At 42.8% G+C, this 14,668-nt stretch overlaps 1 protein-coding gene across 7 annotated transcripts in view; it reads left to right on the top strand.

The window, feature by feature from the left end:
• Positions 1 to 14,668, top strand: part of LOC135510771 (fibroblast growth factor receptor 2-like) — a 122,439-nt gene that overhangs the window by 51,926 nt on the left and 55,845 nt on the right. For 5 of the 7 annotated variants that reach the window (XM_064931973.1, XM_064931972.1, XM_064931975.1 and 2 more), the window contains 2 exons: positions 7,536 to 7,742; positions 8,722 to 8,863. In XM_064931973.1, coding sequence (XP_064788045.1) covers positions 7,536 to 7,742; positions 8,722 to 8,863 — 349 coding nt within the window. Of the gene's footprint in view, positions 1 to 7,535; positions 7,743 to 8,720; positions 8,864 to 14,668 lie in introns of all 7 variants that reach the window. The other 2 variants (XM_064931974.1, XM_064931976.1) reach the window with 1 other exon arrangement.

Genomic DNA, 14,668 nt, shown 5'->3' with positions numbered 1-14,668 from the left:
GAGCAATGTAATAAAATTATGACTTTTCAAATAAGTTACTTTACACATTGTTGGCTACGCTAGCCTTACGAACTGCAAAGCATATAATTTCAGCAGTATGTACTGGTATGTTAGCTAGCTGTTAGTTGGTTACTAATACATCGAACTTGCCAGTATATTAACTAGATGCTATCTAACTAACTATCCAGTGTTTATTGGCTTGATTATTCAACTCATTCCTAGTTGTGTGCATTCTCAATGGACATTGTTAATTCGGGTGCGTTTGTAAATTCCTTCTGGCTATCTACTCCGATTCCAGAGCACTCGTCTGAGTGTGCCAGAGCGCAGAATAACTGAATAATTTACTAACGCTCTTCATCTGTTGAATATGTCCGGTGTCAGTCAAAGTTGGCAAAAAAAGCATATTTCAGTTGTTGCCAGCAGCACAGTTACAGTCACCAATGCTCTCGATAACACGAAAAGAGCTTAACAAGCTCTGCTAGGGCGAGTAAAATGGTAAGAGTGAGGTGTTCTCTCATTTGTGTCTGGAAGTAGCTAGCCAATGTTTGCCAATTAGCTTGGGTGCTTGACTGGCATCCAGTGCGTGCTCTGAAAGCTCCGAGAGTAAATGCTCTGAACTTACTAACGCCCAGAGCACACTTTTAGTGCACTCTGGCACTCTAGATTTAATTTACCAACACACCCGAAGTCGTAAAACATATGTTATATGTCTGTTTACAGTATACTAAATTGAACTAATAGGACATAGTGTGAAGTATGTAGTATACAGAATGTTAGTATGGGTATTCAAACACGGCTATGGTCAGTCAAGAAATAATATAATAATACTCTTAGCAAACAATTTTGTCTTTAATTTACAGTCAGTAGAATCTATGAGAATAGAAAGGTTCAGAACTTTTGTGAAACATCACAACAGAGTTAAAAATATATGGAAAATATAAATCAAAACTGGATGGTGTTCAGAGATAGATGGGAGGTGTTGAGTGGAGCTGAAGGATGGGACAAAATCAAACAAACGATAACTACTGTAAAATGTATATAGTATGTATAAGTTGGAAGTAGAAGCCTAAGGGTTGTTGTTCATTAGTTTATTCCAATTAGGGGAGGGATGGTAGGGTTAGGGGAAAATAATAAAGGAAAATATATTTTATATATTTTTCGGAAAGTATTCACACCACTCGACTTTTTTCACATTTTGTTACGTGACAGCAATTCTAAAATGTATCACATATTTTTTTCCCTCATCAATCTACACACAATGCCCGATAATGACGGAGAGAAAACGGGTTTTTAAAAGTTTCAGCAAATATATTAAAAATTAAAAACAGAGGTATTCAGACTCTTTGCTATGAGACTCGAAATTGAGCTCCGGTACATCCTGTTTCCATTGATCATCCTTGAGATTTTAAACTTAATTGGAGTCCAGCTGTGGTAAATTCAATTGATTGGACATGATTTGAAAAGGCACACACCTGTCTATATAAGGTCCCACAGTTGACAGTGCACGTCAGAACAAAAACTAAGCTATGAGGTCGAAAGAATTGTGGAAAAAGTGTGGGACAATTCAAGGGGTCTGAATACTTTATGAATGCACTGTATCTCCTTACTCGAGGGGTTTTGTCTCTCCTCCCCTTCCTCCTTCGTTTCTTTCTCTTTTTCACATCGTATCTCTTTCTCTCTTCTGGTTCTCGGGGAAAGTTGGGAAATTTTGGCTCGGACTGCATGGTTTTATAAAAGCAGGGTGTCTGTCTGTCTTGATGATATTGTCTGTCTGTCGGTGTTAATGGGTGCCCTGAGATTGGATGCCAATTCCCTCATGGCTTCTTTCCTGGGTCTAATAATTTATTTCCTTTTTATTATTTCTCCTTGAGATAATACAAAAGAAAAAAAAAGCCACAGCCTCAATACTTACTTTCTTGAATATCATTTTTTTTCCTTCAATGTATTCAATGTTTTTGATATAGTGTGTGTGGCTGCGTGTGTGTGTTTAAATGTCTGCGTGTCTCCGCGAGTGGGTGGGTGTGTTTTAAATGTCTTTGTGTCGGCGCGAGTTCGTGTGTGTCTGTGTCTCTTTCACTACCGGTCAAAAGTTTTAGAACACCTACTCATTCAAGGGTTTTTCTTTATTTTCACTATTTTCTACATTGTGTAATAATAGTGAAGACATCACAACTATGAAATAACACATATGGAATCATGTAGTAAGCAAAAAGTGTTAAACAAATCAAAATATATTTCATATTTGAGATTCTTCAAAGTAGCCATTCTTCAAAGGCCTTGATGACAGCTTTGCACACTCTTGGCATTCTCCCATTCAGCTTCATGTGGAATACTTTTTCATGAGGATAACCAACGAGAGAGAAAATTGAGTGGTTTAACTCATTGGAAGTCTGGTTTTAATAACCTTGCATTTCCTATCATGCCATGTGACTCTGCTTTTAGAGGATTGTGGGTAATTCAAAAAGGTTTAATTTTATAATTTTCACACACTGATGTATGCATGTTTGAAGAAGGAAAAGCATATTTCTATGTTAGTATTAAACTCGTTGTGCCATGAGGTATAATGGATCATGAATGGATATCAAAACCGTCATTCAAAGAGGACAGCACCCAGTCTCACATTCGTGATTGTCAATTGAAAAGGCATGTGCAGAATCCTCAATGTTTGCAGTTTAACCTCCAGTTAGTGTTGTTCGTTTGAACACTGTGCTTTACATTGCCTTCCAAAACGGTATAGAATGGCAAACGATTAAATACAGAAAATAAAGTAAAACATCAAGATCCTAGACAGGATTCAAAACATCATAATAGTGTTTAGAAGCTTTAGCGAGAGGAAACTGCACCAAAAGAGAACGTATCTAATTCTGCACTAAACAGGACTCAAAATACCAAATTAGTATTTTCAATATTTGCCTCTACTATATCAGAGATAAAAGAAAGGTCAGGAAATGTATATACAGTGCCTTGCGAAAGTATTCGGCCCCCTTGAACTTTGCGACCTTTTGCCACATTTCAGGCTTCAAACATAAAGATATAAAACTGTATTTGTTTGTGAAGAATCAACAACAAGTGGGACACAATCATGAAGTGGAACGACATTTATTGGATATTTCAAACTTTTTTAACAAATCAAAAACTGAAAAATTGGGCGTGCAAAATTATTCAGCCCCCTTAAGTTAATAGTTTGTAGTGCCACCTTTTGCTGCGATTACAGCTGTAGGTCGCTTGGGGTATGTCTCTATCAGTTTTGCACATCGAGAGACTGAAATTTTTTCCCATTCCTCCTTGCAAAACAGCTCGAGCTCAGTGAGGTTGGATGGAGAGCATTTGTGAACAGCAGTTTTCAGTTCTTTCCACAGATTCTCGATTGGATTCAGGTCTGGACTTTGACTTGGCCATTCTAACACCTGGATATGTTTATTTTTGAACCATTCCATTGTAGATTTTGCTTTATGTTTTGGATCATTTTCTTGTTGGAAGACAAATCTCCGTCCCAGTCTCAGGTCTTTTGCAGACTCCATCAGGTTTTCATCCAGAATGGTCCTGTATTTGGCTCCATCCATCTTCCCATCAATTTTAACCATCTTCCCTGTCCCTGCTGAAGAAAAGCAGGCCCAAACCATGATGCTGCCACCACCATGTTTGACAGTGGGGATGGTGTGGTCAGGGTGATGAGCTGTGTTGCTTTTACGCCAAATAACGTTTTGCATTGTTGCCAAAAAGTTCAATTTTGGTTTCATCTGACCAGAGCACCTTCTTACACATGTTTGGTGTGTCTCCCAGGTGGCTTGTGGCAAACTTTCAACAACACTTTTATGGATATCTTTAAGAAATGGCTTTCTTCTTGCCACTCTTCCATAAAGGCCAGATTTGTGCAATATACGACTGATTGTTGTCCTATGGACAGAGTCTCCCACCTCAGCTGTAGATCTCTGCAGTTCATCCAGAGTGATCATGGGCCTCTTGGCTGCATCTCTGATCAGTCTTCTCCTTGTATGAGCTGAGAGTTTAGAGGGACGGCCAGGTCTTGGTAGATTTGCAGTGGTCTGATACTCCTTCCATTTCAATATTATCGCTTGCACAGTGCTCCTTGAGATGTTTAAAGCTTGGGAAATCTTTTTGTATCCAAACCCGGCTTTAAACTTCTTCACAACAGTATCTCGGACCTGCCTGGTGTGTTCCTTGTTCTTCATGATGCTCTCTGCGTGTTTAACGGACCTCTGAGACTATCACAGTGCAGGTGCATTTATACGGAGACTTGATTAGACACAGGTGGATTGTATTTATCATCATTAGTCATTTAGGTCAACATTGGATCATTCAGAGATCCTCACTGAACTTCTGGAGAGAGTTTGCTGCACTGAAAGTAAAGGGGCTGAATAATTTTGCACGCCCAATTTTTCAGTTTTTGATTTGTTAAAAAAGTTTGAAATATCCAATAAATGTCATTCCACTTCATTATTGTGTCCCACTTGTTGTTGATTCTTCACAAAAAAAAACAGTTATATCTGTATGTTTGAAGCCTGAAATGTGGCAAAAGGTCGCAAAGTTCAAGGGGGCCGAATACTTTCGCAAGGCACTGTATATATATATATATATATATGGTTAAAACATTATTTTTTACATTTACAGTGCATTCTGAATGTATTCAGACCCATTGACTTCTTACACAATTTTTTACAGCCTTATTCTAAAATAGATTAAATACATATTTTTTCTCATGAATCTACACATAATAGCCCATAATGACAAGGCGATACAGGTTTTTAGAAATGTTTGCACATTTATTTAAAAAAAAATAAAAAAAATGATGACCTTATTTACACAAGTATTTAGGCCCTTTGCTATGAGACTCGAAATTGAGCTCAGGTGCATCCTGTTTCGATTGATCATCCTTGATGTTTCTACAACTTGATTGGAGTCCACTTGTGGTACATTCAATTGATTGGACATGATTTGGAAAGGCACCGACCTGTTTATAAGGTCCCACAGTTGACAGCGCCTGTCAGAGCAAAATCCAAGCCATGAGGTCAAAGGAATTGTCCGTAGAACTCAGAGACAGGATTGTTTAGAGGCACAGATCTTGACAAGGTCCCCAAGAACACAGTGGCCTCCATCATTCTTAAGTGGAAGAAGTTTGGAACCACCAAGCCTCTTCCTAAAGCTGTCCGCCCGGCAAACTGAGCAATCTGGGGAGAAGAGCCTTGGTCAGGGAGATGACCAAGAGTTCCTCTGTGGAGATGGGAGAACCTTCCAGAAGGACAACCATCCCTGCAGCCCTCCACCAATCAGGACTTTATGGTAGAGTTGCCAGACGGAAGCCACTCCTTAGTAAAAGCCTGCTTGGAGTTTGCCAAAAGGACACTCAGACCATGAGAAACAAGATTCTCTGCTCTGATGAAACCAAGATTGAACTCTTTAGCCTGAATTCCAAGCATCACGTCTGGAGGAAACCAAGTGAAGCGGTGAAGCGTAGTTGTGGCAGGGCCTGGGAGACTAGTAAGAATTGAGGGAAAGATAAATACCTCAAACTGGGGCATTGGTTCACCTTCCAACAGGACAGTGACCCTAAGCACACAGCCAAGACAACGCAGTAGTGGCTTCAGGATAAGTCTCTGAATGTCCTTGAGTGGCCCAGCCAGAGCCCAGACTTGAACCCGATCTCTGGAGATCCCTGAAGATAGCTGTGCAGAGACACTCCCCATCCAACCTGACAGAGCTTGAGAGGATCTGCAGAGAAAAATGGGAGAAACTCCCCAAATACAGGTGTGCCAAGCTTGTAGTGCCATACCCAAGAAGACTTGGATGGCTGTAATCACTGCCAAAGGTGCTTCAAAAAAGTACTGAGTAAAGGGTCTGAATACTTATGTAGATGTGATATCAGTTTTTTATTTGTAGTAATTTTGCAAAAATTTCTAAAAAGTTTTTGATTTGTCTTTATGGGTTATTGTGCTTAGATTGATTAGGTAAAAAACTATTAAATCAATTTTAGAATAAGGCTGTAACGTACTGTAACAAAATGTGGAAAAAGTAAAAGGTTCTGAATACTTCCCGAATGCACTATGGGAGGTGTAAATTCACTCGCAGGAGACGATGAAGAAGCATCATGCTCTCCCTCTGTGTAAAGAAATTAGACTGCTGCCAACCACATCACACAAAAGTAACATGGGTACCAAGACGCGGGACAGACAGCAGACTGACAAACCAGCAGTGTTTCCCTGTCGTCCCTCGCTTTGTGACTGATCACTAGAATATGCATATCGTTCATTCTAGCTGGAGATAGATATACTGACTTTACTGACTAGTGACTTTAAACTTTTAAATGAAAAGAAGCCTAGTTAATTTATGAAGTGGAAAAAGTAGCCGGGTGACAATGTCTGTTATTGGCTGTTAACCTGACAGCCGACGGTGCTTATTGAAAACGCTGCCTTTATGTACTCGCAGAAAATAGCTTTGTTTTGTCTCTAAACAAAATCAAATGTTCACAGGCAGCCGAATAATAATTCCCTGGGGAATAATATCTTTGATTTATTGCCCTAGTTCCACGTATCTGCTCTGGTGGCGCCTGTATGGCGCTGCCTGCAGTCTGTGTTGCGGCTGTTTGCTGGGATTTTTGGACCAGGGGATACAATGCTGACAGGAGAAAAGTTCCAACATGCTATTATTTCCCCTGACTGCACATCACAACGGCCTTGTTTGTAGCTGTGGGTGGATGGCATGCATTATGGAACAGGCTGTGGTCTTATAGCCACTCAGAGACAGACGCAGACCCGTTTCTTTCAGACAGGAAGCTCAGGCCATATACAACCACAAAGGGCATCACTCACTTGTTTGCCATCTGAAGTGTGTGTGTGTGTGTGTGTGTGTGTGTGTGTGTGTGTGTGTGTGTGTGTGTGTGTGTGTGTGTGTGTGTGTGTGTGTGTGTGTGTGTGTGTGTGTGTGTGTGTGTGTGTGTGTGTGTGTGTGTGTGTGTGTGTGTGTGTGTGTGTGAGTGCATGTGTGTGTGCATGCGTGAGTGCATGTGTGTGTATTTGAGAGAAAGAGAATGTGTGTCTGCATCCTGCATGTGTGGTTGTCAAGTAGCCCTGAATGTAGGCGCATAGTACGTACAGCCTACTGTTTGAGCTCAGTCAAGATGTACTCTCCAACAGACTGTGTTTTCCCACTTTGATCTAGTTTACCCCCTCTTCTCAGATCAATTCCATTTCCTGTCTGTCCTAGATGGGCAGTAAGTATATGGTTGTTTGATGAAGAGGAGGAGGAGGGAGAGAAAAAAAATGTTGTGTGTGCGTCTTTGTCATTATTTACATTTTGTTTGTCTAGCGATGACGTGTGAGTGTGTGTGTTTGTATGTTGTTTCCATGGCATGTGTTCTGTTTATACATGGGCGTCTATCAGATGTAGTGTGTCCGTGTCTGTTTGTTTACGTGTCCGTGTGTCTCTCAGTGTGTGTGTGTACATATGTCAAGAGTCAGCATGTGCCTCTACGTTCCACTTTTTTTATTCCTCCCTGACCCTCTCCCCTCCCCAATCAGCCAGTAACGACGAGACGGTGACGGGTCTGATGTCACCTGACTACGTGGAGATAGCCATCTACTGCATCGGGGTGTTCTTGATCGCCTGTATGGTGGTCATCGTGGTGGTGTGCCGGATGAGGAATACGGCTAAGAAGCCTGACTTTGGGAACCAGCCAGCGGTCCACAAACTCAGCAAGCAGATACCTCTGCGCCGCCAGGTAACAGAAAGTAGATAAGGGGTTACCAAGGCCTTTAACACCTGTAGAAACACAAACTCCACACACACATGCATTCATACATAATCATGTTTTCACACTGTCGTTCTGACCCGGACGAAACTGTACTGACTAGGATATTATAATTTCATGGTTTCAGCTACTATGGTGGATGTGTAACCAGGCCGGCTCAGCACAGCTTGGTTTGGCTCGGCTCGGTTTCGGATATAGCAGTGTGAAAAGCCCTATATACTCAGATTTATATGCAAATTACAGAAAATAGTCCAAAGTTTACCCACCAAGAGCGGGAAACACCAAAAAAGTTCCACCAAATTTGTACTCCTGACATAGATCTTACTCAATTGGGTTATTGGTATTCTAATTTGAGAGCCCACGAAATGTAGCTGTTCATGGGAAGTGGATTTTCATAACAATACTGTAACTAATACATCACACTGCTTGAGGTGCTAAGCACCAGTTAACTCAACTGAAAGACAGCTAGCTACAGTGCATGGTGTCTGAGCATGTTAGCACTGTTATCCATCACCTCTAGCTCCTGCTCTAGCTCTTCTACTTCTCTGTGAGTGATGCTTTTCCCTCAAGGGGAAAAACACAAACTCCAAGAGGTACAAAAAGTGTTGGATTACATTCCTGCGAGAGACGGGTGGTTCCTGTGTCAAGGTAAGGTTAGGACGAAAGGAGATAGAAGCCCTGAGGACAATGACAACAGCATGATAAATGGACACATTAATCAGATTGAACGTTACTCTCTAGCACTGAGTTGTTGCTCAACTCTAATGATTACTGACATGCAATTCACTCTTTTTTTAAATGGAAAGGAAAATATGTTGATTTGCACAATAACAATCCATATCGGTATCATTTGATCTTTAGTTATGGAGACACGTGCACACACACACACCTACACTCCTTTTTTTAATATGACCTGTGTATCGAGACAGATGATCAGCCAATCCGTCTCCTACAGGTGTCAAATGACTCCAGCTCCTCAATGAACTCCAGCACTCCGTTGGTCCGCATCACCACACGACGCAGCTCGGCTGGCCACGACGACCCCATCCCAGAGTATGACCTCCCTGAGGACCCACGCTGGGAGTTCTCCAGAGACAGGTGAGGGACAGAGACAGGAACCAAAGTAGGAATAGGGAGGGGGGGGTATAGGGTGTGGCACCTCATCGGTATGGCTGCATTTCAGGCTTCCTACATAGCAGGCGCTCGGCAAACTCCCGCAACACCTAGATACGTGCTTGCCACGTCAGTAACTACATCACTGCCTGACTCAATGCGAGACTGCAACATGGGACATTTTGTCTTTCAATCATTGGTTAATTTGTGTTGCTTAACTGCTTCACAGAGCCCCTGGAATGTGGCCTACAGTGGCTTTACCCTCAGGTATTTCTCTGAAAATCAGTGAGGCCCAAGGCTGGCTGCATATTGTTGTAAGCTGCAGTCAGTGAGGTTTTTACATTTACATTTAAGTCATTTAGCAGACGCTCTTATCCAGAGCGACTTACAAATTGGTGTTGCTCAGTTGGAATGGACAGTATTTCTACCTAACTTCAAACACCCCCAGAAATGAATTCAGTGCAGGGTCCCATTTGGAAGAGCATGAGGGAGTGTTTTCGCAATTTAAAGTGAAATTTGCTCCTTACTTAATTGGCTCCTAACTATATGCATTATAGTAGCAGATTACTACCCCCCATCACAGTATAATGATGGCAACTTATGCAAACATTTAGCTAACTGATTGTATCGGCAGGCTGTTACAGGAGGCACTATTGTTGTCTGGTGTAATATACCATTAAGCACCATTGAACATGGTTTATTATCTATAGTGATTAACCAGTGAGTAATGGCTATGCCTGTGATAAAGAACAATGAGTCATTTCTGAGTACTACACTGTACCAGGGTAGTGTTCATTAGGCACAAAACAGAAGAATGAGGGACTGAAAGAGGAAGGGACAACCTGGACTTGTCCAATATGCAACCCTAATTTTTGTTTTCCATTGCAAAATGTTTTCAAATGTTGAGCCTGATGATCAGGACCCCATGTTGAAAAAGTTAAAATAAAATTGGGATTGTACATTTTTTTTGCCTATAAAAACAATGTTAGTTGTTGCAGTTATCACAAAACTACCACTAACAGGTACTCATCATAAAGGGGAAAATAGGAGGGAAATTAGGAGGATCCATTTTATTATTTTAAATCAAATCAAATCAAATTTTATTTGCCACATACACATGGTTAGCAGATGTTAATGCGAGTGTAGTGAAATGCTTGTGCTTCTAGTTCCGACAATGCAGTAATAACCAACAAGTAATCTAACTAACAATTCCAAAACTACTGTCTTATACACACACAAGTGTAAGGGGATAAAGAATATGTACATAAAGATATTTGAATGAGTGATGGTACAGAGCAGCATAGGCAAGATACAGTAGATGGTATCGAGTACAGTATATACATATGAGATGAGTATGTAAACAAAGTGGCACAGTTAAAGTGGCTAGTGATACATGTATTACATAAAGATGCAGTAGATGATATAGAGTACAGTATATACGTATACATATGAGATGAATAATGTAGGGTATGTAAACATTATATTAGGTAGCATTGTTTAAAGTGGCTAGTGATATATTTTACATAATTTCCCATCAATTCCCATTATTAAAGTGGCCGGAGTTGAGTCAGTGTGTTGGCAGCAGCCACTCAATGTTAGTGGTGGTTGTTTAACAGTCTGATGGCCTTGAGATAGAAGCTGTTTTTCAGTCTCTCGGTCCCAGCTTTGATGCACCTGTACTGACCTCGCCTTCTGGATGATAGCGGGGGGAACAGGCAGTGGCTCGGGTGGTTGTTGTCCTTGATGATCTTTATGGCCTTCCTGTAACATCGGGTGGTGTAGGTGTCCTGGAGGGCAGGTAGTTTGCCCCCGGTGATGCGTTGTGCAAACCTCACTACCCTCTGGAGAGCCTTGCGGTTGTGGGCGGAGCAGTTGCCGTACCAGGCACCTTCTTCTCGATGCTGTCTGTGTGGGTGGACCAATTCAGTTTGTCTGTGATGTGTATGCCGAGGAACTTAAAACCTACTACCCTCTCCACTACTGTTCCATCGATGTGGATAGGGGGGTGTTCCCTCTGCTATTTCCTGAAGTCCACAGTCATCTCCTTAGTTTTGTTGACGTGGAGTGTGAGGTTATTTTCACTCAAGCCTACCACTGTTGTGTCGTCCGCAATCTTGATGATTGAGTTGGAGGCGTGTGTGGCCACGCAGTCGTGGGTGAACAGGGAGTACAGGAGAGGGCTCAGAACGCACCCTTGTGGGGCCCCAGTGTTGAGGATCAGCGGGGTGGAGATGTTGTTGCCTACCCTCACCACCTGGGGGCGGCCCGTCAGGAAGTCCAGTACCCAGTTGCACAGGGCGGGGTCGAGACCCAGGGTCTCGAGCTTGATGACGAGCTTGGAGGGTACTATGGTGTTCAATGCCGAGCTGTAGTCGATGAACAGCATTCTCACATAGGTATTCCTCTTGTCCAGATGGGTTAGGGCAGTGTGCAGTGTGGTTGAGATTGCATCGTTTGTGGACCTATTTGGGCGGTAAGCAAATTGGAGTGGGTCTAGGGTGTCAGGTAGGGTGGAGGTGATATGGTCCTTGACTAGTCTCTCAAAGCACTTCATGATAACGGAAGTGAGTGCTACGGGCGGGGCGGTAGTCATTTAGCTCAGTTAGTTATCTTAGCTTTCTTGGGAACAGGAACAATGGTGGCCCTCTTGAAGCATGTGGGAACAGCAGACTGGGATAGGGATTGATTGAATATGTCCGTAAACACACCAGCCAGCTGGTCTGCGCATGCTCTGAGGGCGCGGCTGGGGATGCTGTCTGGGCCTGCTGCCTTGAGAGGGTTAACACGTTTAAATGTTTTTACTCACCTCGGCTGCAGTGAAGGAGAGTCCGCATGTTTTCGTTGCAGGCCGTGTCAGTGGCACTGTATTGTCCTCAAAGCGGGCAAAAAAGTTATTTAGTCTGCCTGGGAGCAAGACATCCTGGTCCGTGACGGGGCTGGTTCTCTTTTTGTAATCCGTGATTGACTATAGACCCTGCCACATACCTCTTGTGTCTGAGCCGTTGAATTGAGATTCTACTTTGTCTCTATACTGACGCTTAGCTTGTTTGATTGCCTTGCGGAGGGAATAGCTGCACTGTTTTTATTCGGTCATGTTTCCGGTCACCTTGCCCTGATTAAAAGCAGTGGTTCGCGCTTTCAGTTTCACGCGAATGCTGCCATCAATCCACGGTTTCTGGTTTGGGAATGTTTTAATCGTTGCTATGGGAACGACATCTTCATTGCACGTTCTAATGAACTCGCACACCGAATCAGCGTATTCGTCAATGTTGTTGCCTGACGCAATACGAAACATGTCCCAGTCCACGTGATGGAAGCAGTCTTGGAGTGTGGAATCAGATTGGTCGGACCAGCATTGGACAGACCTCAGCGGGGGAGCTTCTTGTTTTAGTTTCTGTCTGTAGGCAGGGATCAACAAAATTGAGTCGTAGTCAGCTTTTCCGAAAGGAGGGTGGGGCAGGGCATTATATGCGTCGCGGAAGTTAGAATAGCAATGATCCAAGGTTTTGCCAGCCCTGGTTGCGCAATCGATTTGCTGATACAATTTAGGGAGTCTTGTTTTCTGATGAGCCTTGTTAAAATCCCCAGTTACAATGAATGCAGCCTCAGGATGTATGGTTTCCAGTTTGCAAAGAGTCAAATAAAGTTTGTTCAGAGCCATCGATGTGTCTGCTTGGGGTGGAATATATACGGCTGTGCACGATGTGCCCGTCTCCAGAGTCTGACCAGAAGACCGCTTCGTTTCCCTCTTTTACGAAGTCGTTTTTTTGGGTCGCCGGCTGGGATCCATTCCGTTGTCCTGGGTGAAGGGCAGAACACAGGATCCGCTTCGCGAAAGTCATATTCTTGGTCGTACTGATGGTGAGTTGACGCTGCTCTTATATTCAGTAGTTCTTCTCAACTGTATGTAATGAAACCTAAGATGACCTGGGGTACTAATGTAAGAAATAACACGGGAAAAAAAAACAAAAAACTGCATTGTTTCCTAGGAACGCGAAGCGAGGCGGCCATCTCTGTCGGCCCTGGAAGATGTGAGTTAGCTAGTTTATTAACCAGAGATGTAATGCAGGAAGGAAAGAGAAGCTCAAGCAGGGAGCGAGGGAGGAGCCGTGCGGTGTGTATCTGTGAGTGACAAGGGGAGCAGGAAGGGGGAGAGAGATAGCAACCAAGTGGACTCGCGCTGGTAGACTTACTAATTGCTTGGTATTTATCATCTCATCTGAATACATAGTACCTGTCTTGACTGCATCAAACCGAGAGACGCTAGCTGAAAAGCAAGAGCAGCAACACCATAAATGATAACATTTTCTCTTTCTCTCCTCGGGAAACGCGATGTAGACCGTCTGGTTTGTGAATTCACATGGAGTTTTATGCATTTGTCTCTTTGTTTTAACGGAAAACCGATACAACATTACTGTTTAAACATTAACCAAATGTTTCCATGTATCACATCCCTAGTGTGTGTGTCATGGCTATAGTCTGTCTGTTTGTGCTGTGACTGTTTGCTTTGTCTCATACCAGAACAGTTAGTCCCTACGAGTTGAACTAATGGCCTCAGTCAGCTTCAGTGGAAAGTGTCAGGCTTACGGACACAACACTTATACATGCAGTGCATTCGGAAAAGTATTCAGACCCCTTGACCACTTCAGCATTTTGTTACGTTACAGCCTTATTCAAAAATTGATTCACACATTTTGATGCCACCACCATTCTTCACCGTAGGGATGGTGCCAGGTTTCCTCCAGACGTGACACTTGGCATTCAGGCCAAGGAGTTCAATCTTGGTGTCATCAGACCAGAGAATCTTGTTTCTCATGGTCTCAGAGTCCTTTAGGTGTCTTTTGGCAAATTTCAAGTGGGCTGTCATGTGCCTTTTACTGAGGAGTGGCTTCCATCTGGTCACTTTACCATAAAGGCCTGATTGGTGGAGAGCTGCAGAGATGGTTATCCTTCTGGAAGGTCCTCCCATCTCCACAGAGGAACTCTGGAGCTCTGTCAGGGTGACCATTGGGTTCTTGGTCACCTCCCTCATCAAGGCCCTCCCACGATTGCTCAGTTTGGCCAGGCGGCCAGCTCTAGGAAGAGCCTTGGTGGTTCCAAACTTCTTCCACTTAAGAATGATGGAGGCCGCTGTGTTCTTGTGGACCTTAAATGCTGCATAAATGTTTTGGTACTTTTCCCCAGGTTTGTGCCTCGACACAATCCTGTCTCCACACTTTTTCCACAATTCTTTCGACCTCATGGCTTGGTTTTTGTTCTGACATGCATTGTCAACTGTGGGACCTTATATAGACATGTGTCAATGCCTTTCCAAATCATGCACAATCAATTGAATTTACCACAAGTGGACTCCAATCAAGTTGTAGAAACATCTCAAGGATGATCAATGGAAACAGGATGCACCTGAGTTCAATTTTGAGTCTCATAGCAAAGGGTCTGATACATATGTAAATAAGGTATTTCTTTATATATTTGCAAAAACTTCAACAAACCTGTTTTCGCTTTGTCATTATGGGGTATTGTGTGTAGATTGATAAAACAAAATGTGTGACTCCATTTTAGACTAAGGCTGTAACGTAAAAAAATGTGGAAAAAGGGGTCTGAATACTTCCCGAATGCACTGTAGTGATTTAGCTGTGGTGAGGTATTTTGTTGTTAAGCAATATGGAAAACCCAGGCCGTAAAGTACACTCTGGCTCTTTGGTTATTAACATGCCTTCGCATGTGGTGTAAGGCCAAGCCATGTTAGTGTGAATATTTAACAGTAGAGGATCAAAAGCATTCCCAGAA

Source organism: Oncorhynchus masou, chromosome 23, assembly GCF_036934945.1.
Source record: "Oncorhynchus masou masou isolate Uvic2021 chromosome 23, UVic_Omas_1.1, whole genome shotgun sequence".
NCBI classification, from domain to species: Eukaryota; Metazoa; Chordata; class Actinopteri; order Salmoniformes; family Salmonidae; genus Oncorhynchus; species Oncorhynchus masou.
Note: the sequence above shows the minus strand (reverse complement) of the source record. Positions and strands in the feature narration are given on the sequence as shown.